General features: G+C 39.0%; 1 protein-coding gene across 7 annotated transcripts in view; it reads right to left on the bottom strand.

Moving 5' to 3' along the window:
- CNKSR2 (connector enhancer of kinase suppressor of Ras 2) overlaps positions 1-26,749 on the bottom strand; it is a 205,531-nt gene that overhangs the window by 159,020 nt on the left and 19,762 nt on the right. For all 7 annotated transcript variants that reach the window (XM_077781642.1, XM_077781641.1, XM_077781643.1 and 4 more), the window contains exon 2: positions 10,686-10,849. In XM_077781642.1, the coding sequence (XP_077637768.1) occupies positions 10,686-10,849 (164 nt within the window). The remainder of the gene's footprint in view (positions 1-10,685; positions 10,850-26,749) is intronic.

The raw sequence follows: 26,749 nt of genomic DNA, 5'->3' as shown, positions 1-26,749 counted from the left end.
AGGACACGGACCATTTCCTACCACAAACAATGAAGTAGAATGCACAAAGCCCCTCAGATGCACATAGGAAAATCTACATCCTAATGACACTCCGTGACCTCCCCAGCTCTCCTCCCATGCCCCTCATTTGCTTCCCCTGCTGATCTGTCCACAAGGAGAGATGGCAGAAGAGATACTCTCCTCAATGCTAATTTAAGACTGCTGAAGCTTATTCACCTCAGGCTTTTTTCTATCAGAACTGGGGAGCAGGGTGTGAGGTGGTGATTATTTATTTACAGCAGTTGTCATGCTCCCAATCCAAACCATCTACTAAATGAATTTAATCCTCTTGTACTACACAGGAACTGCAGGAACATTATCTTGGAGCCATTCCCAGTGAGCCCCCAGCCCTCCCACAACATCCACTCCCACGCCAAGGGGGGCTCATGGTGGAAAGGAGAGATTCCAGCACACAGCTCGTCTGTCACCTCCCAGCCAGCTCTGTGTGCTTGTAAACTGAGCACACCTTGTGAGGGAGCTGCTCAGCCAACAGCCATCCTTCCACAGCAGAAAATGCACTTTGGAACTTTGCTGAAGGGGGCACTGACCATTACTAAGATTGCATTTCATAAACCATTACTGGAACTTCTGTGAACATCCCTATCTTGGGCAAAAAAGGCTTTGCAGGCATGTTTCTCAACTACATAGATGCTGTCCCCTGCCACCACAATCAATCCCAATTAGACAAATTGTATGTTTGGGCAGTGGCTTTTCCACCATGCAAATATTTAAGAGCAATTATACAACAGACAGCGTTAAGTTATAAATAAAAAATTACAAGATGAAAACAATTAATTTGGATTGAAAAGAAAAATGTACTTTATTATGCAGCTAAATGGCTCATAACTAATAACTTATTAAATCAATCCAAAGTAAAGAGATAAACATCAGATAAAAATACATCTGGGTTTTTTCTGCAGCTTTCTGTGGTCTGGCTGAGGGAGTATGATTAAGGAGCAAGGGGAGTAAGTCTGAAAAAGGTAATAGGTTTGTTCTTACTTCATTCTGCTTCTTGAGAATCTAGTTCATTTTGGCAAAATTAATGGGGGAAGAAACAAATAAAAGATATTCTCATGAATGATAAATCACTAAAAATGTCTTAATGTCTTAAAGACCAGCCACAAGCAAGCCCCAGCAACATGGCACTCACACCCCCACACAGGGTAAAACCACAGGCTGCAGGCCAGCCACAGCCTTCCCACAGGGCTGCCTTCTTTCCAATACACTGAAATGCTGAATTTCTTCATTCAGCAGGCTGTTCCTAAGGAGCTGAGTCTGATAATCCAAATATAAAATTAAGGTGGGAGAGACAGGGGGTGTGTGGGGAAGGTGCCATACAAGCTCAGGCACCTACTTGTCACCCCAGCCATGCCCCACACAGGGCCACAACCAGGGGAGACCACTCTGAGGCTGAGGTGGGACCCCGAAAGTCCTCAACAACCCCAGATTATTTCAACTCCCCATCTTTTGCCATCTCCTCTTTGTATGTACCTCACCTGCTCAGACAGGCTGGTGCAGGTTCCCAGCCTGTGCAGGTGGTCCAGAGGAAGCCCTGGCAGGCAGAGTACAAACCTCCAGTACCACTATAAAGTCAAGCACCAGAAGAAAAGAAAATCTGCAATACTGAACACTGCTAACCAAGCAAAACAACACTGAAAATTTTTTGTACAACAGGAAAATAGTCTGCATATATGTATACACTTTAGAAAATCAGCTACAAAACCTTAGTGGCTTCCTCTTAACATCTAAGTGATGGCCACCTACAGAAACATTATTTTTCTTTTTTTCACCATCACATATGAGGGAAGGAAGAGGCAGCATTAACAGATTCAAAGCCTATTTTCACACATATTCATCAAATATGTGTTTGTGTGTGTGTGTGTACGTGTTAACATAAAACACTGCGCCAATGTGAATTCAGTCTTACATGAGGATGCCACTGACACTGGTAAAGCCTCCACCTGTAATATCATACAGATAAAGCCAGAGATGGGAAATACAGAGATAAATTTCAGGCAAAATGTATTTCAGGGTAGCTGTGTTTATTGAAGCATTTAAGTAGAAGGATCCTAAAGCAGAAGCCCAGCAATCAAAATCCTCATTTTGTTTATCACTAATATTTCTGGCCCACATTAAAAGCAACCAGAGTTGTGTGTTCTAATGCTACAAAAAAGCTTGCTTAAATAAAAACTACCAAGTTGAATTACACTTTATATTCAATAATATACTATTAACAACACGGTTTTGTTAGAAATGCACTGTGTTTATTTTCAAGCACTGTAAGAAGATAATTGCAGGCAAAGGACAGTTTTTTGTTTTCCCCTAGTCTGCATTTAGCCAGCACTAATACAAGTTACACTTTTATTAGCCAAAATATATTCACAAGCACTGAAAGAGCCACAAAGAAATCTCTGCATGCCTGTAGAGATTATGAGAAGTGACACAAGTCTAGGCATCCACTTCCTCAGTGAGAGGCCACAGAGTGTCTTCAGAGATACCCTGCTCCAACAGAAAACAGCTCTAATGGAGTCTATTCTGGCAATCATAAAACAAGAACTTGTTGAAGCTGAACTACACAGAGTAATAGCTTGTCAGCAGGTGTTTGAACTGAAGGTGGTGGGAGCTATTAATAGACATCTTAACCTGCTAATTACTTTTCTGTGGCTTCATATGACAGTGTGAGTGAGGAATTGTAGCTCTTTTTTTCACATGCTGACAAGCAGCAGCTCTAATCACCACTGATGAATTTTGCTGGGTATTTTTGTAAGAAGAGCCAGCCTGGTCCCTCTGCAAGCCCATCCTTGCACCAGCATCCCAAGAGTAGGAAGGGGGTTCACAAACCAAATGTGAAAGTGAAGCAAAATTTTCTTTAACTAGCTTGGTCAATGTTCAGTAGTGCATTCCCTGGTTCCCTAAATTTAAAAAAAAAAAAAAATTAAAATTTAGACCTCATCTCTTTCCTGTGTTAAATTCACTTGATTCTTGCTGGCAGGGAAGTGCATCTGACACTTTTAGCATAGCTGAAAAGTAAAGTGTCCCTAACTCGAACAGTGCTAACTAATCTCTGCTGGCTTAGACAGACTGTCTAGAAGATGCCAGGACTTTAGGGTATTTTTATACTGCCCATTGAAAGTGCAAGGCCATCTCAGCTACCCAAATAAGCCAAGCTCACATCTAAACACAGTACAATATGCAACACAGTACAATGTGCAACCACAGTCCCATTAACAAATCCAGAAATCCCTTAGAACAGCTGTCTCGATCACAACTTTTTTGCAACCATGAATACCTCTATGTCTCCAAGCACAAATGCTATATCAAGTTCAGTGACACTGTTTGACTCTTACACAAGACAGGGAAATGAACATATGGCCTCTCTGCCTACCACTCTAAATCACTGTGTCTTTTCTTCAGCCCAGAAAGCTGAAAACCTTGTGACACAAAAGGCATGAAAACCATACTGCTGGAAACCATGTGGAGCAAAAGACATACAGAGACCAGTGTTCACGTCTGCTGAGGAGACCCAAGATGGGAACTGAAGATGCTACTATAATACTGGTGCTTGTGGGCAAGAAGAAAATAAAAAGCAGTATCTTCACCAGACAGCAGAGCAGATAGGAGCACGTACACTGATTAACTTCTGCTGCTCCTCTGCAGAAGGCAACCACGACTGCATAAACTGAAGAAGGTGAAGGTTTATTTTAATTTGGTAAATATTTTTGTAACACACACAAACAATATAATTTAAAGAAGAAACAAAATGGCAACCTTTTGAAAAGACAACTTTTATAGTCTAGATAGCTATACTGAGTAATAAAGTATGTGTAAAGAAGTGCAACTTCTCAATTACATCTGATGTATCTCAGTAATAAGGATAACTATTACAAGAATGAAATAATACGTTTTCTCTCTAATGCAATAAAAAGTCATTTTTCACTTATTCACAGGAGTTTTAAGCAAGAATAGCACATGGCTACTAAGAAATGGACTTTAAAATCACTTCAGGTAAGTTTAATTCTTCTCCTCACTATCTTTCACTGCTTTCATCTTCCACACTTAATTCCTGAGTATCCTTTCTGTATGCATTAGTTATTTGCTTTTAAACAAACAACCTGAAAGCAGTTCATAGGGTCCTCCTTTCTTGAAAAGCCTGAGGAAGATTTTAAACGAATAATCAAAACAGCATCACACACATACCACAGCACATGGCAGGCATAGCAAAACCACATCTGAAAATTAGTGGTGGACAGAAATTCACTAAGAAATGTTCCACCCTTTGCCTCTGAAGCTGATTTTAAAAATGAAGAAAATGGATCTGAAACTCGTTCTCCAAAACATTTGGCTGAACACATCCCACAAAGTATGAGGCAGATAGCTTACTAGCCCAAAACTGCTAGCAACTGATATCACAGCTTGTCATATGGAAGGTGCCTTATGTAACTTTATACCTCATCAGATCAGCCTACAACATATATTTCTAACGGCCCTTCCTCCAGCGTCTCAAAATGTTAACACTAAGGTTATCTCTCCTTCAAATAGCACTGACATATGGGGTAATTTAGAAGTGCACAACATATGATCCTAATACATCTGTTTCATAAACACAGAATAAGCAGATAGGGACAGAAACCCCAGATAGCTCAAATGACACTTACAAGTTACTGCAATTATTAAACACACACTGATTAAAAGGCAAACCGTTTCAAAGAGTATAAATATTTGTTTTAAATGTTTATAGTCAGAAACACACTCAGGTGCATGATACTTCTAACCTTGCAGAACCCAGGAAAGATTCACAGTCATCATCATTATCTCCTTTCTTGAAAAATGCCCTTCATTTCTACACCACAATCAAGGAACACATCAGAAAGCCAAGCCTGGGCCATACTTTGTAGATATTCTTCTTTCTCTTATCCAATCAACAGACTCTGAAAGACCAAGTGCTCATTACTTTTTTGGGTTTTTTACTTTCTCATGTAATTTTGTCCCTAGCCTGCCAAATGCTCTTATTTCTCCATAATTTGAACTACCAGTTCCATATCCAGTTACATGCATTTCCAAAAGTCTTAAACAGATAATTACTAGTTCAAAATAATTTTTTGAGAAAGGAAGTAAGTATTGTTATGAACACACTACCTTTTAAAAACATTTTACATTCTAACAGCTCTTTTTATCCAGTTTGCTTTTAACCGGGGGTTTACAACTTTTTAAATGTCCCTCCCAACCCAAGCCACACTATGACTCTATGAACCAGAGTATGTATTTCATACTTGCCCAAACCTCCAAGCAGTCCAAAGGAAAAAAAAAAAAAAAAAAAAAAAAAACAAGGAAAGAAAAAGAAAGGAAAAAAAAAAAAACTAAAAAAAAATTCCACAATTAAAAAGTATCTAGGATCCATGACCAGTTCTTGAGGCTGGTGGGAAGAAGGATGTTCACCCTTTGCATGCAGACATATTGACATATTTACTGCCTTTGGCACACCATGGCATTTACTGTAGTTCTGCATAAAAGATTTGCTAACACATTTTCAATGTGATCTATATGAGCTATCAGAAACTCTTTATCTCCTTAGCTTTATTGATCTGGTGATGGACTTCCAGGATTTCCTGCACTGCAGTCAGATTAGCTCAGGCTGAGCTAATCATATATATATATAATATATAATCATATATATTATGATATATGATATATAAGCAGAACTTTAACTTGCAATGGGCAATAGTGAAAACGGTAAGTAATTTTTCTGCTATGAGCACTCAGAATACTAACAGTAAATTCCACCTTCAGTATACATAAATCTCCATTCTGAAATGAAGCCTTCCTCATTTAGCACCATAATGATTAAGTCTAATATTCACTGTTACTGACAAAACAGTATTAAGTTCTGATTAGTGATAAGTGCAAAGGAAAGGATTTCTGTGTGAGAAATGGCAGGAAGATGAAATTAAGATAAAAGGCACAATTCTTAAGAAGAATCAAATCATTCACAGGTAAAGTAGGTTTATTTTTTATATTCATTTGCATATAAATGTTTTGTGTTAGTGGTAAATGATAAGTAATTTCATGCTGTTAGTGCACACCAATGTTTTCTCTGCCAAATAATAATGCTATTTAATCTGCTGCAATCTCCTAGCTTTACAGATTCAAATACAGTGTGCAATAAATTCCTGTGCAGCCATATCAGATTTAACTACCTTGCATGAAACTAGTACTGAAATTAGTATGCTCTATAAAGCAAAATCTGTTTTGTTTTATTTTTTAACTAAACTCTATTCTACACAAATGAAGATTCCCTGAAGAATTATTTTGCAAATTCACAGGAACTTCATAAAATTCTTTGCTAATGAAAAATTTCAAAGCATCCAAAAATTATTTTTTAAGCTTTTCAAATATTCTTAGAACAACACACCTACTTTGGGATCTTGTTTAAAAAATATTTGCAAAATCAAATTAAACTAATTTAATCTTCATGCAAACACAATGAACATGATATTTAGGAAAAGGGAAAAAAAAAGAAAAAAAGGAATCTCCATCTGGCATCTCATTTATCAAGGTATTGTTTCTTAAAGATGGAAGAAGTCATGTTTGGCTATGCAGTCTTCAGTCTTTGTGCTCTCCAGGCACAAAAAATGGTCCTACCCAGTTTCGTAAATGAAACTCCATCTCCTAACAAACAGATGGTGGAAAAATAGTAATGTACTTGTGTACTTTCTTTGCTTTCTTCAGGCCAGTTACGTATAGCAGGTGCTACAAAATCCCCTGATGCATTCCAAACCTGATGACTGGTATTGGATCTGATGGCCTTATCTATATAATTTGTTCTTTATTATGTATTTCTATTTTTGTAAGCATCATCTCCTTTTCTTCTCAATTTATTTTATACTGGCATTGTTCATTCACACTCAGTTTTTAAAGCTGCTATCAAAGAAACAAGGCTTGTCACATTTTGTGACAATGAAGTCTGCTACACTGTTGTTTGTTTAACGACTAATGAAAAGCAGCGTTAGACTAGCTTCACCCTCACACACATACTGAAAAGGATCATCTTGAGGCGAAGATCTTGCTGGTAATTGTGAACAACTGTATATTTTATTACCTGTGAATAGTGGAGAAACATGGCACTCAACTCAGTAGTTTCTCCTGTATCTCTAGAGCTGGACATGCAATTCCTCAGTCTATCATTTTCTACCAGTTTTGAGATGTCAATTACTTTGGGTGATTTTGTTAGTATGAATAAAAATGTCCATCCACATCAAGTAAAAATCTACCTACTGACACCACCAGTGTGATTGCATGTCCCAATTTAAACATAAAGACAAGAACAGGAAATTCGTCTTGCTGGAAATAAAGAAATGCTGCCAGCATATACCCATCACGGTGGTTTCTGAAGGTTTCTCACCTTGAAAACCATGTGACAAACTCTTAGCAGCAATAAAATACCATCACAGACATCACTACTTATTTCTTCTAGGCACAGGCAACATTTCATTCATCATGCCCTTTCTGACATATGGATTTTGTAAAGCACAAAGCTGCACCAAGGCACGATAATCTATTGAACATGCTGCTCCCACCTCCACAGTCTGAAGGAGAGAGGGAAGAGACAAACTATGTTCATTGGATTGCCTGCCCTCTCCCAGAGCACTTTCAGCTCCAGCGAAGGTATGCAGGATGTACACCCCCACCATTACCAGCAAGCGTGACCTATAACAGCAGCAGCAGCTGGGCAAAGACTTTGTTCCTCCTTCCCTGAAGCACCACAGGAAAAGAAAACCTGTGAATCTCACCCCCTGAATCCTTGCTCTGCTGTCAAGAACACAGTATGGCAGGCTGGCAGCCAAGAGAGACTCAACTAAAGATGGATAGCACAGGCCACCATTTGTCCTCCGATCAGCTCACAAACACTGGAGGATCCATTTGTTGCAAGTGCTGATGACAGGAGGCGAATTATGTGAGAGACCACAGCCAGCCACCCACCCACCTTCTGTCAAAAACCCATAAAGAACATCCTTTAAATAGTGTTATCAATTATATCTGGCTCCCAACTCTTACTGCGGCAGTTTGTGCGTTTAGCACAGTTCAACAGCCCCTGCTGGCGTGTCCCCTGCACTCTCCATACCAGCCAGATAGGATTGTTCAGGCTCTCTGCCTTACCCCAGTAAGAAAATGCAGGCATGCAACACAGGCAGCTGCTTTGCTGTTTGCCATCTCCACAGCTGCCAGGGAACTGCAAGCAGAAGTTTACCCCCACCCCCCCACAAAAATACTGGGAAAGGGTGGTAGGAAAAAAGCACATCAGCAATCAACATTGCATAAGCTTTCCTAAGTGATAGCAACTCTGTACTGGGAAACTCTCCCCCACAGAGTGGGAACAGAGATAAACAGTGGGAAGGGTTCTGTCCCCTCAGTTGTCCTCAATGCCAAAAACTGTTTAGGTGGTCACTCAGAGAGAAATGGGGAGAAGCAGAACCAACAATCCTTTAATTTTTAATACCTACTTTTAAATCAATCTGGGATTAAGCTTGTAAGGCATAATTAACTTTACTAGCCATAGCCGATCATAGCACCCATCATCTCCAGCATCCAAAGAGATGTTAATTCATTTGGATCATTTATCTGTAACTCATGCTAAGTTCTATCATGAAACCTCTGTTAAACTACTGTGAAACAAAAAAAAAAATCAGAAAATTAAAGAAAAAAAAACTTGCATAGCCACTAGCTGAATTACCAGTTATCCTATATTGGACAGTCATAGGCTTAATGTTCTTCTTAACAATACACCTAATATTAAAGTCAAATCAGAAGAAAAGGAAAGCCCTACCCAGGACAGACACTCACAGATGCAATAAAAAAAGAAAAGCCTGTCAGTATAGGACCAGTCCAGCCAAATGGATTGCCTCTGAATTAAATTTTCTAAGAGGTTTATCTGATTGGTAAACAATACATTCAAATTAAATCCACTAAAATCAATATAACAATAACATTTTGTATCCCCGAGGAGCCACCAGGAGCCAATTGTGAGACTGCAAAAACCTCATCTTAAATTAGAAGCTGCGATCTGAACTCATGCCACTGTGCTTTAGCAATTTTCTCTAAGACAAATTCAGAAAAGTAGACAATACTGTACGTGCAACAAGAACCAGGAAGGGAGAGACTTGCTGCACGCATTTAAGATGCAGTGTTAGTCTTTGCTAGAAATTCTTAATTTTATATTCAACTTAGTTCCATATACTTTTGCCTAAGATAAAGGAGCTACAAAGACAAGCCGTGTTTGTTTGTCTGAAGATTATATCTGTAATTACATACCAAAAAAAAAAAAGAAATTTCAGCTAATAAACAAGGGTGGTTTTTTTTCCTAACATTTATTTTTCAAAGATCACAATCTCTTTCTCTGTGTGACTGGGGAAAATGGTCATTGGTGCTCGCTAACTTAGACTTAATCTTTCTCAGTTAACTGAAGTATTTACTTTATGTTTTCTTTTGCACTGTCTGATAAGAAAAGTACTTTGTGAATAACTCTTTAGTCCCCTTCTATATCAGTAGCATTTTTAAGATTGCAACTTCCGTATTTAAAAAACAACTTATTGCACTGACTCACACTGCAATGTTATTAGAAACTGTATTCTACAGAAGATAATCTGTGTTTAAAATCAAATGTTTTCTTGTATGAAAAGGCTTTCTCCTTGTTTTAACTCTTTTGGGTATGTTTTATCTTTTTTCACTCTCTCCTTTTCATTACACTTCACAATACCCCAAAAATGCAACAACAGGGTATCCAGAAAAGCTGCTGCATATGGAGAACTGACAAGCTCTTCTGAAGAGCCTTTCAGCCTACCCGTCTTTGATTGCCTCTCACAGGATTCAGCCTTCTTAAAAGCTCCTTCTGAGGCTTGAAGAATAGGATGTACTAAAAACCCACAAAACACCACCTTAGGCAGTGAAGTACATCTTAACAGAGCTATTCACAATCCTTTCTACAGTGGAGAATGCTATGTACCCAATCTATCACTAATCTTTACAGACACACACTAGAAGTTCATAAGGAGGGTGAAGTGAGCACCACAGCCCTCACTGAGCAGATAATCCTAGTTATGCATGACATGACCTGACTGAAAGACCATTACCAAAATCCTTCCCTATGCCCCACTAAAAATTTATATATTATTTACACATAAGTATTTCATCCTTTCTAGTGAAATACCAGCAGCTCTGTTTCATCAGGCTCAAAAAATCATCTAAAACATAATTTGCATGAAAGGACGAGTGACATGAAGAATGACATGCTTAATATCAGAACATTTTGTTTGTAAAGGGCAATCAACACTCAATTACTCCATTCACATATATAACTATTTTACATTCCAAACCAAACAGAGTCTAGTTTTTTTGTGATTTCAGATAAACTTTTATTCTATAAAGACGGATATGCAAGCCCTAAATCTCTGTTTATTTAACAAACATCACTCTTATCCATGCATTTTTTCCCCTTTATCTTTCCCCAGCTTAAAATGCTAAACTGTTTACATGTTACAAATCAGGAGTTTCTTGAGCTGCTTAGATAAGTCTTTAGGAGTAACAGTTTGAGCACAGAAAGTGTGAATATGTGAATCCTGTTCACCCCTCCCCATTTGCCCCAAGAAATTTACCAGTGCACAGAGCAAGTCTACTGCTTCCAAGATAAGCTCCTGATGGCCAATTCGTGTGACTCCAAGATCTTCCAGTTCCTGATGAGTAATTCGTAATAGCTGGTCACCACTAATCTTCTCTCTCTCAAAGTTCTTTATATATTGCTGCAGGCAATCATCAAGACCTGCAACAAAAGGACAGAAGGAGGGAAGACAAAGGTTAGCAAGATCTTGTATCCTAGTAGGAAATAAAACTGGCTGAAAATTAAGCCAGAAGAGGATTCTTGCCCTGCCTTTAAGAGAAGTACTTTAACATTACAAAAACATTATGTAACTCAGAAACCTTAAGATTTGAAGAGCTACAGCAGCCATGGCTTTTTTACCTGTGGATGATACCAACTGCTCCTCAACCCTAAACCCTAAATTGCTGTGGTTTATTTTGCTATCAATGTCAATCTGGCAGCCCCTAATAACAGGTATGTTAGGGATGCCTCCTTCACATCTGAAAGGCGAGAGGAGAAAAGGGAACAATGGAACACACAAAGTGGCAGTGGCACACCCCAGTGTCTCTCCCACTCCAAGGTCACTCACACATTGCTGAGTCACCTGAAAGCTCAGAGCTCACGCCAGCCTCTAAAACAAGCTGCAAAGAGCTCTAGAGAACAAGAAAGGCAGTAGCATTGCAAATGCAAAAACTGGGCCCCAACTGCAGCAGCAGATCCAGCTCAGTGTACCACAGAGACCTGCAAGGAGTGACAGTACACAAATGAGCATGAAAAGCCATTCATATCAAGAGCTGGCTGCATTTCTCAGAACACAGTAATCAGGGAGCAGAAACAGGCCCGTTGTGCCAAAAAACATGGCTAAAAGTCATGCAACACATTTGCTCAGGACATGGCTGCATGCAGGATTGCACAGGTCCTGTTTTGGGGGGTATCCAAATTCTACCTTTTCAGTTTGATTATAACAATGACATACAGCTGGCCACAGGCATTCACCTGGAGCAATGAGCACTGCAGATTGAGAGAATCCACCATGCATCTCTTGCCCATCGATATTTTCCCAAGAGAGCCAGCAGTACAGGGAAGCTCTGCAGCATGTGCACTCATGTACCAAGGGGATAAGTAAGACTCTAGGGTATTTGGTGGTCCATTTAACATTTCTGTCTGAATACTTTCCAATGGATCAACATGACTGCTACCAAGCAACAGGGCTTGACAAAGCTCTGAACACATCAATTTTGCTGATTCTTGAGAAATACAACCTCTCTCTGAAAAATGCCTTCAAACAATCCCTAATAGTGAAAAGACATCTGCTCATTAGACTGGAAGAAACCAAGAACATTCTTACTTGTTAATCAAAATGCCTGAAAAATCTGAAGATATATGGAAGATAAAAGATGGATCTGACTGGTGAGCTCCAGTTATATTGTAAGAGCCCTGGTATACAACCTAAAGCTTCTCTGAAACTGGTTTTGTTGCATTTTTGGTTCTCATTCGTGCCTTTCAGGGTGTAGCCACACCTCAGGAGAGACTCACATGAGGCACATGTTGGTACTGCAGGCAGGGATGCCCCAGTAGCAGGCCAGCCTTTTGCTCCTGGCTCAACCCTTGGGCAGGAGTCACCCACAGTCTGTCCCTGCTACACCAACACAATATTCATAGGGCTTTAACCTCTAGAATTCACACACTGAAACTAAGCCACACGCAAACATGGTGTAAAAGAAGCACTCCAATCTCAAGATACAGGACAAAGTCCCCAGTTCCAGCAGACTTCACCCATGTCGTTCCAGAGCCTGCTGCCTGATTTTCTGCCTCTGAAACACAGCTACTTAAAAGTCTAGGTTAATCAAGCACTTGAAGCTATTGCCTTCCAATCAAAAAGTTGCTCAACCCATTCTGCAGGAAAGAAATCTTAAAAGGGCAGGAGAGGCTCCCTCCATAGGCAGCTGCTTAGATCAGCTCAGCTGGTCTAACATACACCAAAGCTGGGGGCTTGATCCTTGTACAGACCATTCTCTTAAGAGCTGGTCTGAATGATTCTTGTGGGCCCCTTCCAACCCAGAATATTCTGTGATTCTGTGACAGGATGAAAATTGAACTGTCAGGGAAGACCAGCCTGGCTGAACAGAGAGCTTCGACTGGAACTCAGGAGAAAAAGGAGTTTATGACTTTTGCAGAAGGGGCAGGAGACTCAGGAGGACTACAGGGATGCCATAAGGTTATACAGGGAGAAAATCAGAAAGACCAAAGCCCAACTATAACTTAATTGGGCCAGTGCTATAAAAGAAAAATATTAAATGTTTCTATAAATACATTAGCAACCAAAGGACAGGCACAGAGAATCTTCTACCTTTATTAGATGTGGAGGGAAAAACAGTAGGGAAGAATGAAGACAAGACTACTTTATGTCTTCTCAGCCTTGAGTAACAAGACCAGCTGTACTCCAGGGACCCAGCCCCCTGAGCTAGAAGACAGGGATGAGGGAGCAGAATGAAGCCTCCATAATCCAAGGGGATTATGTTTACATTACCTAAACACAAAAAAGTCTGTGGGGCTGGTGAATCCACCCAAGGGTACTGAGGGAGCTGGTGCAAGTGCTCACTGAGACACTTTTCCATCAGCAGTCCTGGCTAACTGAAGTCCCAGCTGACTTCAGGTCAGCAAATGTGATGTCCAACTCCAAGAAGTGCTGGAAGAAGGATCTGAGCAAGCACAAACCTTTCAGTCTCAAGTCATGCTTTCTAGGAAAGGTCATGGAGCAGCTCTTCTTGTGTGCAATTACAAAGCACATAGAGGACAACTGCGAGATCAGGCCCAGCCAGCATGGATTTAGAAAAGGCATATTCTGTTTCACCAATCTGAACTCCTTCTGTGACAGGGTAACTCCCTTAGTAAATGACAAAAAAGCTGTGGTATTGCCTACACAGACTTCAGAAGAGTCTTTGACATCATTTCCCACAGCATTTTCCTGGGAGAAACTGGCTTGGATGGGTGTACTTTTGGTTGGGTATAAAACTGGCTGGATGAATGGGCACCAGGAGCGGCGGTGAATGGAGTTAATCCAGCTGGTGGCTGGTCACAAGTGACGACCCTCAGGGTTCTGTGTTGAGGCCAGTCCTTTTTAAAATATTGATGATCTGTATGAGGGACTCAATGTACTTCTGCTCTTCCTGAACTTAAGATGCATGTTGGTTACATAGACTGCTGAATGAGAATAACATTAAAACAATCAACGTCATCAGGTATCCAAAAATGAATTACCAGTTAAGACACTAGCAACACAAATCCAGAATAAGACATGACATATGCACTTAATAAACAGTTACTGACAGATAATTCTATGTAAAAGCATTACTCTTCCTCCCGCTACCTAAGTATTTTTGTCATTCAGATGTAATCTAGATGGATGCATGTAGTTCCTACAGGGTGAGAAAAAAATTTAAGAGACCAAAAATATTACTGACAATTGTTTGACTCACCAATTCCATAAAAATTACAGCCAGGAAACAACAAAATAATTTAACTGGATGACATTTTCAGAATAGCTTGCCACAAATATGTCTCCTTATTCCCTAAACATCCTTTTAAAGTAATTTATTTCTGTCATTTTATTTCTAAATTACATAACAACTCTTATTTTTGTAAACAAAACTGTGAACAGATTATGATCATGACAATAATGATGATGATAATAATAATACAAAAAGGCCAGCATTCCTCTCCCACACCTTTTGCCCCCAAAGCCACAACACACCCAGACAGCCACTGCTGCCTTCAAATCAACAGGAGGGGAGCCGAAGGGAATAAGCATTCCCAGCTGATGATGCCATTAACTTGGGACAGGACACGATGTACCAAAAAACATCAGGTGCGTGGAGAAGAACTAAATGAAAATAACAACTAAATAGTACTGTCTTCTCTTAATTTCCTGCAAGTCCAAAATCCACCCAACCTTAATGCAGCTAGCAATTTTTCTAGCTGCCAAGGGCTGCTCTGCTTCTTCCCCTCTGTCATATGAGAGTATGTCACCTACCACAGCAATTCCAGCAAATAACCCAGTTTGATGCACTACTCCCTGTTCCTGGCCATGGGTGAGATTAAGACTATAGTGTATCCAGCACTCCTGGATATTTCAAGAAGTGGCCTCAGTCCAAAAGTCAGGTTCATTATTATGTTCTGGATGTGTAAGGCCCCAGAGTATATAAAAAACAGGTTTTGTGGTGTCAGTACACAAACAATAGTCTTATATTCAACTCTATTCCTCACTCAAAAATAACTGCAAGATTTTTCGAGCATATGTACAAACACAGGGATTTTAGTAGTAAGAGAAGTAAAGTACGACCCTCTTAAACTGTATGGTGATAGTCCTCTTCCTTTTAAAGCTACTCTTTAAACGAAGTTATATACTATAAACTCTTTTTTTCCTTGAAAGATCCCTGGTCTTGAGTTCCAGTAATAACACAGACCTCCAATGATGTTAACTCCTCAAGAAGGACTGCCCTGCCCCACATGCTTTTCACCTCAGCTTATCAACCACGGAGTCTGGCAATGCCATCCAGACTCCACTATACACTCATTACCTGGCCCGTTTGATTCACACCCACAAGGGCAATGAAGATGCTAATCCATTGCCCATTTTTGTTAGCTGGTGTATACCTAAGGTGCTGTGCACACAGATTGACCTTTCTGGACATTGACAGAAAAGGAACAACTCTTTACATTAACTCTCAAGCAAGCTCTCACTTGTGGGATTAAATACATAAAAAACAGCAAGAAAGTAAAAAAGCTCCTCCAAAAGAAACTGTACAGAAGACTCAATGCTTTAAACACTAAACAAGAAAACTTATTTAGAAAAGTTCCTCTTGCAAGTAGAACATACTGGAGCTGTTTTTTTTTTCCCAACTCTGTCACTGAGTTCTACCTTGCATAGGCCTATTCACAGTTCATCAAACCATTAACAATTTTTAACAGTTCACAGATGCAAATCAGACAGATTTCTACGTAATTAATTCCTTTTATTACAACAGCATCATAGAAACTGATCGAGAAAGGTTTAATTTTTTTTTTTTTTATTAATATGATATTCTGGAATAAGACTGCAAGATCCAGTATGTCCCTCCAGAGAAATCTTCCATGGTCACAGTCTTCTAACTAATAACTTCACAGTCATTCTGAGGAATTGTCTTATTTTGATGTGTGTAACAGGCCATCTTTTGAAACAAGCTAACCAACAAACTGCCCTGTAATTCAGTGCCACAACACGTTATGCACATCTGTGGTAACTGAAACTCAAATAAGCCTCTCCATGAAATATATTTATGAGCTATATATATTATCTCAGTCTGCTTCTCCTCTGTAAGCAGTTCAGTCTTTTCTGCCACCTCTAAGAGACTAAAAAATATTAAAATAGGCTCTTTCTATGGCTAGATCTGAATAAAATCAGCTGCTCAGATACAGTTCTAAAAACAGAGGCAACTAGGTAGAATATTCTTTCCCAAATTAGCAGTAAAATAATTTTTCTTCAAGGTTGGGAAACTACAGTGGAAATAACAGACCTTCTGTCCTTACCAGCCACCTTTTCAGTTTGGGTTAAGGAAACGATGATGAATATTACAGGTTTAATTATCATACCTGAAACTTTGACAAGGGAGTATATTTTTCTCGTCCCCTAGTATATGAGTGAGGACACAAACTGACAACACTGACAATTTCCCTGAACAAGGCCTTGTTCTATAAACACAGCACTTACTGAAAAGCAGTAACATACAAGCAATACATGGAATAATTTTGCATGGGAAGGAAAGGCACACAGCTTTATTAAAAAAAAAATTATAAAAAAAAAAACACCCACAAAAACAAACCCAAAAAAACAAACCCAAAAACCCCAAACACCAGAAACAAAAGGAAATGTCTAGCACTTTTCTTTTTTCTTTAAATATAAGACAAACAAATGTATCTTTCAATCTGAACAGAAGGAGTACCTGAACTCAATCAGCTTTCATACCTTAACAAAAACAAATTCAAGCAGCATAGGCTTTACCAGGCCATGAAAAAGAAAAGCAAGCTAGAATTTAAAATAAAATGGGTGTGCATATATGTAGCACTATCTCATGCCTTTTCATATTGCAAACTATTATTTGCCATGCTTTTACCTGAACAAGAATGAAGTGACCTCTCAAAAGTTACAGTTGTTTTATCCCTGCTCACTATTAAATTTAAGCCTAGTATTCTTAAGGACTGACAAACTTTGAGACTGCACATCAGTCTACATATGTTTCAAACTTGAAAATTCAGCCAAGTTCCTGGTAAGTTAAAAATTTTTGCTATGACTTATGCATTTGCACCTAGGCTTTACTAATCCAGGGCTGATAGGCTATTAGTCTATTCCCTTTAACTGTACAAAAGTACAAACTTTAGTTATGCCAAAGAGCAAGGCAATCAAGCAGAAAACTACTCCCTCTCTTCCACTTCCACCAAAGGAGCTGTTCCTGGGCACAGACACTGCTGGAAGGCCACAGCAGGCAATTATCCTCATTCACATTTTCTCCCCAGGACCAAAAGATGAGAGGCAAGACTAGAAAAGGCCAGTTTTCCCCACAATCTGTACATGGGAGATGGGCATTTGGAAACTCTCCATGCCCCTCAGTCTTAATGTCACCACAGCAAGCAGGGGCGAGCCAAACCAGCTGCTTCCCCACCTGAGACACAAAGATAATTTTCCTCTGCCCACGGAAGGGATGCTCACTGCTTCAGGATCTTCAGCACCTCCTGGGCTTCATATGTGACAAACAGATGTCACAGTTATTAGTGCCAGAAGATAGTGCAAAGAACAGAATGTTTTAAGTGCCGTGGATGGCAAAAGCCTATTGTGAACAGGATAGCTGCAAAAAAGTGATGCCCCATCCCAGAGGAGCACTGAGGAAGGATGTTCAATGAACCACCAGAAGCAGCTTTCAGTACAGACTGAAAAAACATTATGACACATTTGAAACTGGGAAAAAAAAAGCCCAGCACATTAATTGCAGGCAGGTTAAGGAATGGGTACTGGAGGAATAAAAAAAGAATTGCCAAATGCCTGGATTACAATACTTGCAAAAGAGCTGGACAATCACTTTTGCACTGTTTATCTGTAATTTCAGGCGAAAGCCCTCTAACTGCAAACATATCTATTCTTCACTTTGTAGAATTATTCTGTCTCTCATTCCCTCCTCTCCCTCTCTATGACATAGCAGAGTAAGATAAAATTCCAAAAGCATTAAAGAGAAACATTACCAAGAACATCCAAATAATTATTCCTTCAAGCATAATGTGTATTCATAGAATATAGTATAAGATTACATGTTTTCTATGTGCAGTTTAGTTTAAATGTATTTTTACTAAGAATTTTCAAATGTTCAGTCAAAACATTAGCTGAAAGGTACTGCTAACTAAAAACTACTATTTTAGATAATGAAAGGGAAACACAATTTAAAAACCCACTTTATATCCACTGGGTATATACTGCTATATCTGGAAAAGCATGTTAAGTTTGTACAATGAAGAACACAAAAGAGATGTGAACATGAAAAGCAGCAACATAATTCAAATTCAGCATCACTTGACTCTTTCTTCTTAAGGTCCTTGTCAGCAGAAGGACCTGTGGTTGGTCAGTGGAAAGCCACAAGCAAACAAGGAGATGGCATTACACTGAGCAAGAATCTGGGAGTCAAAGAGTGTATTTGTGACAGCAATGGATCAAAACAGAAGTCTGAGATGAAGGATGTACTGTCTCAAGTCACTATGAACTACACAATTAAAAATTAAATCCTGCTCAAGGAATCCAACTCGGAAGGATCTGCTATTTCTATGCCTACAGATGCATTCTCTTTTCGGGATTGCCCTCTTATCAGACCTGGATATATTAATTGTATGACCATGTTGGCAATACATAGCAATTTTGTTCATCAGAAAATTACAGAAATATCAAAACTGTGTGGATCACACATGGCTCAGCAAAAGCTCTACTTTACAAAGAACTTCACACTGACCAATTATAAAAGTGTTCTATTGAAAAAAGGAAACTAAAGAGGGAGATGAGAGAAACAAAAAATGTACATGTAGAACTAATTATAAGCATGACTGAAAGATACAGAAGACCAAATAGGCTGCTGTGTCCAATAGGGCTTATTTTAATAAAATCGGTGTAGACTACTTATAATCAGTGCTCATTGTGGCAAGCTAGACTCCTTAATTACAAGAATAATATCCACAGCATTCTGTTTAGCTGTTGATAAATGTAATCATTTGTATTTCTCTGTATACTTTCTGCTTCCATTATGCCTATCTGTATAGCAAAGCCAAATCTTTACACAACCACATACTAGTTTTGCAAGGCATTTTAAATCTTAAAACATGAATAACACTACAACCACCAGTGTCGAGCCTTATTTCTATGAAATTCAAGGATTAGTATCCCTGATTATCAATATTGTTCTCAATGTAAGGGGTTATAATTATTGTTATATTTAGGACTTTTATTATTGGATTACAATGAACACATTGTTCAACTACAGCTGTGGCCTTTGCCATAAGAATTGCTGAAGTGTGCTGAAAAATTTGTGTAGCTGATAATGGCAGCAGAAATCTCTTTGACAGTGGAAGGGAGAGGAGCCAAACAACCCACAGCATCATTAAATATCAGGAACCCCTCAAATGAAGCTAAATCAAAGGAACACCTTCGCTTACTCCTGATAATCACAATACCCAACTGCAGGGGCCCAGGACAGCCATAATGGGGGTGGGATGAGACAGTGTTCATTCACTTTCACAGTAAAATGTATAAAATAACAGCTTTTTAAGTTCAGGGTTAGAAGTTCAGCCCAATAGGGGAGGCATTTTGAGATAAACTGGAAATATCTAATCCAAAATCAGAAGTTCTCCAAAAAGTTATCCAAGCATTAAGATTACAAGACTATAAAGACTGAATGAAATACTCCCCTAAAACTTCAAAGAGGAAATTACATTATTTTTTCTTACTTAAGTCTATGCCCTTATGATTTTTGGAGCAGAATTGACAATGGGAATGTACCATCAATGCTTTGCAAAAGTAAGAGGCAAAAGTGACATTGGCACTTTACATGTCATAATATAATTTTATGATCCAGGCTTATGATTTTTAAGAATCCAGCCAGTCTAGCCTTATTCAGGCTCCCACAATGCTGTGAGATTGAACAAAGTAACATACAAGTAGACATGGCCCTAACCCAAGAAGCTCAATATAATTCTCTTTTCCCAAGAAATTCATGCTGACTAGCTAATAAAGGCAAATCCCTCAACAGCTACTTTCATTTCTACTCTGTTTCACACGGCAGTTTTCATACTCTCACTATCATTCTCCCCTTTTTTCACATGTACTTTAGTTGGCAGAGTACCTCAGGAAAGGGAAGTCTCCTTGGGTCCAATCAGTGTTTAACTTCTTCCTCAAAGTACCATGTTTCTGCTCCAATTATCACAAGTAAACTAGAATACACTGCAACTACCTTAGCATATAGGGATTTTTCAACCACCACTATAAAATTAGGGGTCTAAATACCATTAACTAACACCTATTTCATTTGTGTTTCATCAAATGTTAAAATTTCAAATGCTACCCTTTTTTCTCTTCTCTGCAATGATTCCTTGTACAACAGCTGTCTGCATCACTACCACTATAGGCATTTGATGCTTTCTACAAATTTGCTATCACACATCCAACTGTAAGGAGCAACTTTATTACCAATTGGATACTCATACAATACAAACCAATATATGAATGAACACAACAATAAGTTCTTCTCAGCAGTGTCTTTCTGACTTTAGAGTTTCTGGAGGCTAGAACAAAGCAACTTTGAAAGATTAAAATACAGCTTATCCCCTAACATACAGTATTCTGGTACCAGCCCACAAAGAGGCCACAGCACTGTTTTACACTGGAAAAACAACTGACCCTCTAATAACAGTGTGTGGCTTTGTTATTTCTCCAGCACATCTCTCCAGCAAGCACTGAGCACTGATGACATTCAAATAGGCTGAAGTGAGCACCACAAGACTCAAGCACACCACCAACATAGCAGTGCCAGAGCTGGAAAGGAGCAAAGAAAACCAGCCCTCCATCTGCCCCAGCCCTGGGCTACAGCTGCACATCTCTGAGCACAACTGCACTAATGTGCAGCACCTGCCCCCAAACAATTTTGCGCCAAATAACAATGACAAACTATCAAATTCCCCAGTATTACTGTAAGCATTGAAATGCAACCACCATATTCCCTAAGGATAGCAGGCTTTGTCTAAATAGATGTGGTATTGGCTTCTTCAACAGTTTAGAAGGGGCTAAGTCTGAAACACACCCTCAGGACTTAAGATATGAAAGCCTTAATTTTCCATAGCTTTTCACTGTCTCCTATGATTACTTGCAGCTGTGCTTTACACCATACAACTATAGAAAGTGCAAAGCCATCAAATGTGCAAGCATGCACCAGGCAGGACAGGAGGAAAAGTTTCTTCAAACTCTGAGTGAACTCCCTCCCATTCCTTTTTCCTTCTCACAACGCCCATGCATTTCCCAGGCTTGAAGCTCTTTAGAATGAAGTTCGCATAGCTCAGCACAGTGTGAGACTTGGGATGGTTTTAGAGTTGTTGGCAGAAAAAGCTGTGCATCCCCCTCCACATGACAAAGAAACATCTGTAACTTAAAACCACTGGTCAAATACTTTGATATGTGTAGGGGTGTCTTGAAGAAGAAAGGGAAAGCTATAATTCTAATATTCATCACCTCACATACAATGTCTCCGTAACCATCCCACACCCCTGGAAAATATAAATGAATCATATATTAAAGAGAATAAACAACTATAATACAGTTAGACAGTCAAAAGATGTTTATGTAAGCCAAGCAAACCCCTGACATTAGCCAAGTAAGTAAATAAGTACTGGTTGTTCTTTCAAATGCCTTCCCATGTTTGCATTTTTACAGTGCTCTGGAGCAGCCACCTGAAACACACTGTTGTTGTTACATGAAAGGGCCTCCTCTTCTTCCTCCCTCACATGGGCTAATATATGCTGTTATGCAAAATAGTCAGATAACCCCCCCCCCCCCACAGTCTTTATTAGAGTTTTTCACCATGAAAACCAGCTTTGCTGCCAATAATTTATTATGCCAGAAGGCATCCTTTTGGCATAAGCTGGAACACTGTGTCCCCGAAGAAATAATACAACAGTTGTTAAAGCTTTCCTTTATCTCTGTACTTTACAGGCTCCCACCCACTGGAGAAATCTGCTAATGGTTCAGATAAGGCTTCAAGATTTATTTGGTGATGCCCTCACAGAGGGTCTGTTTGATATAGCCCAGTAGCATGGTTAAAAGCAAGCCAAATTATTTTGCAATGGGAGCAATTCTGTGGTTTTGCTAACTTACATTGAATGTCTCTCTAGAACAACAGGGGACAAGATGATAAGTTTAGTTGGGGGTACTTACACAATGATTTCATCCATGCTTCAAATTACTCTTCCTCTTTTTACATTTCATTTTCCTTCTATGATCAGCAAAATCATCCAGCATTCATTGGCTCTATCTGCCTCCTCTCAGGAAGTATTTCACAATTAAGAGAGAACCCTAATGACATCAACCATAATTGGACAGAATATGTTCAAATTACTTTAAAAACAGTCCTGTAAGTACAGCTTTATTACATTCTGATATGTACAGATATGTTAAGAAGTAAAAAAATTTTGGTTTTAAGCTTCTTGGCTAACACAATCTGCTTCAAACTATATCCAAAGCAGAGAGCTTTACGTAAGAGAATAGGCAAGGATAACTTTACATATGTGCTCTTCCCCACTCTTCCTCTCTCTCATTAGAAGTAAAGAATACTTTTCATCATGTAAAAATCTACAACATGGACTGTAAGCTTGTAAAGTGGAAATGCAAACCACACAACTGGATCATGGTAAAATATATCTTTTGGGTTTTTATTTTCTTTAGCAATATAGTTTTCAAAATAATGTTGTCAGTTTTGCCGAGGTTGTACATACATAAAAATAAAATTTAAAAAAAAGATCTCTTGAAGTGATAAGCTAAACTACACTTTAGTTAGTTTCTCATTTTACATAATCACTTGCTTGTACTATTTATCCATATGAGCAAAAAGCTGTAACTAGGAATTAGACCCTTCAAAGACTGAATTAATCTACTTCGACATTAGTCTCTTTCAAGTCTTGTCAATGTTATATCCCCAGAAAAGTGAAATGAACATTCACATGGAAAGTAACATGTGCACACACAAAAATAATAATTTATTTTTAACTATTAACTGCATAGCACTTAATTAATAGCATGAATCCTTAAACTTCTTTCCCGAAGACAGGATTAGGTAATTCATTAAATAATAGTATTACACACTAAATACATTTGTGCAAAATGCTGTCATTTAGTGTTATGAACATATATACACATACATTTACTTCACCCATTCAGAGGCCTAATGCTGGCAAATCCTATTAATAACCTGAAATTCCTGCACTTTCCACTTTTGCAGGCAACACTGACAACTGCCTGTGGGGAGGTGGAAGATGCACACCACACACCCTGCCAAGGAATTCACGTAGAAAGAGGCCAGGAACATCACAGAAAACATGCTGCACTGAGAGCTCTAGTTGTACAGAGCCCTCCAGAAGGCAACACAAGGTACAGTGATGTTCTCCTGTGTTTCCCTTAGCTGTACTGACAAACAGCCCTGCCCCAAGGCACTTGGAAGGCATGGGAAACAACCAACACTGAGGTTCAACTGCAGCTCTAGTTTATTGTTGCCATAGCTTATCAGCTAAAAGGGAATAAACAAAAACAAAAAAACAACAAAACAAAACCAAAAGCCCAAAACAAACAAACAAGGAAAAAAAAAAACAAAAAACAGGTGAAATTTTACCACTGACATAATTTTGAAGTTGCCTTTCCTTTCTGTGAACTTCATGCTTTATTCTGCAATAACCCTGGCTGGTAGAACTAAATACTTGTATTGGTCAGCATGGGATAAAGTGCACTGATTACCTTTATTCCTGCCCATTTCCACAAGATATCAGCAGGAGGTTTATGCTAAGTGCTGTTTAGCATTTCCTGTGCTAGCTGGATATAGTCAACTGTAGTATACTTCCTGGTCTTGCTCCATTATCTCCTACCCATCTAAGCATTATTTATATTGAAAAGTGATAAGACAACAGTATAAAAATCCTATGTATTTTGTTAGCACTTAATCCATACCTAATCAAAAGCCAGGAAAATTTAAAAACCAAAGAAAGACAAAAAACAAAAACAAGGTGAAGAAAACCCTGAATTTTCACTCTGCTGAGTTTAATAGGACTTTTTATATGTATTGATTTTTCTACTATATAAGACATTTCTTATTCTATATTTAACCTTTAAAACATTCCTGAAACAGAAGGCTGGATAGATGTAATTTCAAATAGTTGTAAAACATGAATGAGTTAATAATTATTATTTTGATATTAGCTCTGGCTGACTTTGCATGCCTCCCTACTTTTTGCTAACAACTGAAAGAAGCGGCTCCCAGTTACTTGTCACAAATTCCTCTGGGGCTCACTGAAAAATAACATTCTGAGTGAAATTTAGAGTGTTGTTTATTGTATTTTTTTTTAAAGAGAGGACATCTTTATGTCCAAGTATGAAATATATAATTTGTGTTTCTCAAAATTTTATCACCATTTCCAAATCTTAACCATGTATCAGCTGTATTCTGATCTTGCATTGCATCAAATGCATGCTAGTGTTTGTGTTTTACTTCATCCCCCATTAAGAAACAGCAATACCTGAAAACTTCCAGTTCTTTTATAATGTCTTTCATAACTTGAACTATTTCAGAAATAACAGGGCTTTTAATAATAAAGCATGCATGAAGTTAAGCTCTGGTAGAGAGGAACTGACAATTCTAATGCCTAAGATAAGGGTGCAATTCTTCTCATGACAGGTTCTGCTCTGATGAAGTTCCCTTCAGAGTTGGTTCTCTGCATAACAGTCAGTTTCAGAACTGTAATAGGTAGACAGGCAGAAAATTGAAATAATATCTGACACTTTATATTAATAGCTTACTATCAAAAATTCAACAAGTTATTGGCAGAGTTTTGAAAATAAAAATATAGGACATGCAGATTTTTGGGACAGTACTTTTTAACAAGCAAATGAAGCCCAAATGACAGGGTGCAAGCTATGGGCAGAAGGACACTCTGGAGACTTCTGACTGGAGTGGTTTTGCAACACACTGGTCCATCACCTCAGTCAGCCCCTCCTGCAGCCAATTAATAGGACTCATCCCTGAAGACCACTGCCTTCTAGCCAGTTGTCAAGTTCTGAGCTGAAACTGCAGCATTTTCATCTGCAGTCCCCTGCCCCAAAAAAGTACTATGGTTTCTGCACAGCAATAAGAAATTAGTTGTCAACACCTTAATAAATAGAATGCAATCCTTAATAAATAGAAAACTGTAACACTCTTTTAACTATCTTGCCCCAATATTATGCTCATAAGACTATGTGGCCAACTTGTGGTTACCATCAGATTAGAAAATCTTAACCACATGCAAAATTTTTGCAAGAACCCTAAGTACCATCTTCAGCAGAGGAGAACAGAGATCCTCTTTGGATTACTATTTGGAGAACCCATCTTACCACCAAGGTAGAGGCTGCATAAAGACCAGGTAAGCTTAACCTATATCACCATCTCTCATTTATTCCTTTCCCAACACCATCACCAGCAAAAATTCTCCTCAGCACATCTTTTACTCTTCCAGGCCAACCCACTCCCTCTCTTCTTTCGCTCCATCCTGTAATTTTCCCACCTAAACAGGAATGGAAAAAAACATTTTATCCAAGCATTCATTTTTCATCCTTCTCTCTTCCTGCATAGCTCCAAGATCAGCATCTCCTGCAGCATGTAGCTTTCTGAAGTGGCAGGAGCTGTATAGCAGACTGACAAGAGCCTCAAAAGATTTAGCTGCTGCATGAGAGCTGCTGGTGACATTAGCAAAGCCATCCAGAAGGGCATCACTAGCTTCACATCACTTGGAAAATCTGTGACTAGCAATAGTGGTATCAAAGACATTTTCCAAATTTCAAGCTGGCAATGTTTTGCTGCACTAGAACCAGAGAGAAAATTGTGTTTGTTCTACAGAAAAATTCAAACTGTGAGCAGCCTGTAGAGATCCCTCCTTGTCAGGAGAACTGCACCTCCACCATTTGCAGACAGAATCACACAAGCCAGTCTTTGGCAGGCAGAGCAGTGCTTTGACCTCCAAGCATTCAACAGGAGATGCTGTTAATGAAACAATTTTAACCCACATGGTTGAGGTAGGGAGTGATTTGCTAACATGTGTCTCACAAAGTCTGAGCGCCACATTACTGCTGGGACAATGTCCTCTGATACAACTTGACACTTCAGTCATATGTTAAGCTCTGAAGCATCTGTTTCATAATAAACTGTTATATGCTTGCCAAGAACTGAGCACTGTTTTTTGAATGAGTACTACTAAGTTGCAAGCTATAATTTAATACTCATCTGACATTGATGGTGACCCAACATTTAATGGAGCTTAATGCTCTTCTGATGCCACTGATTAAATTATTGCTCAGTAGTCCAGTTTCATAATCTACAATTTGCAAGGAAGCAAGACAGATAGATATACAGGCACTGTCTCCTCTCACATCAGTGAATCAGTTTACTGGCAGGGAAAGGTTCCCTAATTGAAGTTAAAGGTAAGTACACTACAGCGCATCATTCGTCAGTCAGTACAGAATTTCATTCAGATGCTTTAAGCCAATTAAATTATTTTGAAAAAGCAAAGCATGAAGTCTTCCCAAGCACAAGGGGAAAATATGGGTAAAAGCCTTGACCCAGCATGTGCAATGACTTCATAACGTCCTGAGCACTGTCCAGGAAACTCATTCCTCTGGCCAACAGGCCTTTCTATTCATTTTCTCCCCACCAGGTTGTTTAAAAGTTTGGTCACCGCTTAGGCACAGCTGTGCAAACAATCTTTCAGTGTTTGGCCTGATGCTATTGAATT

This window comes from Lonchura striata, chromosome 2, assembly GCF_046129695.1.
Source record: "Lonchura striata isolate bLonStr1 chromosome 2, bLonStr1.mat, whole genome shotgun sequence".
Lineage (NCBI taxonomy): Eukaryota > Metazoa > Chordata > Aves > Passeriformes > Estrildidae > Lonchura > Lonchura striata.
Note: the sequence above shows the minus strand (reverse complement) of the source record. Positions and strands in the feature narration are given on the sequence as shown.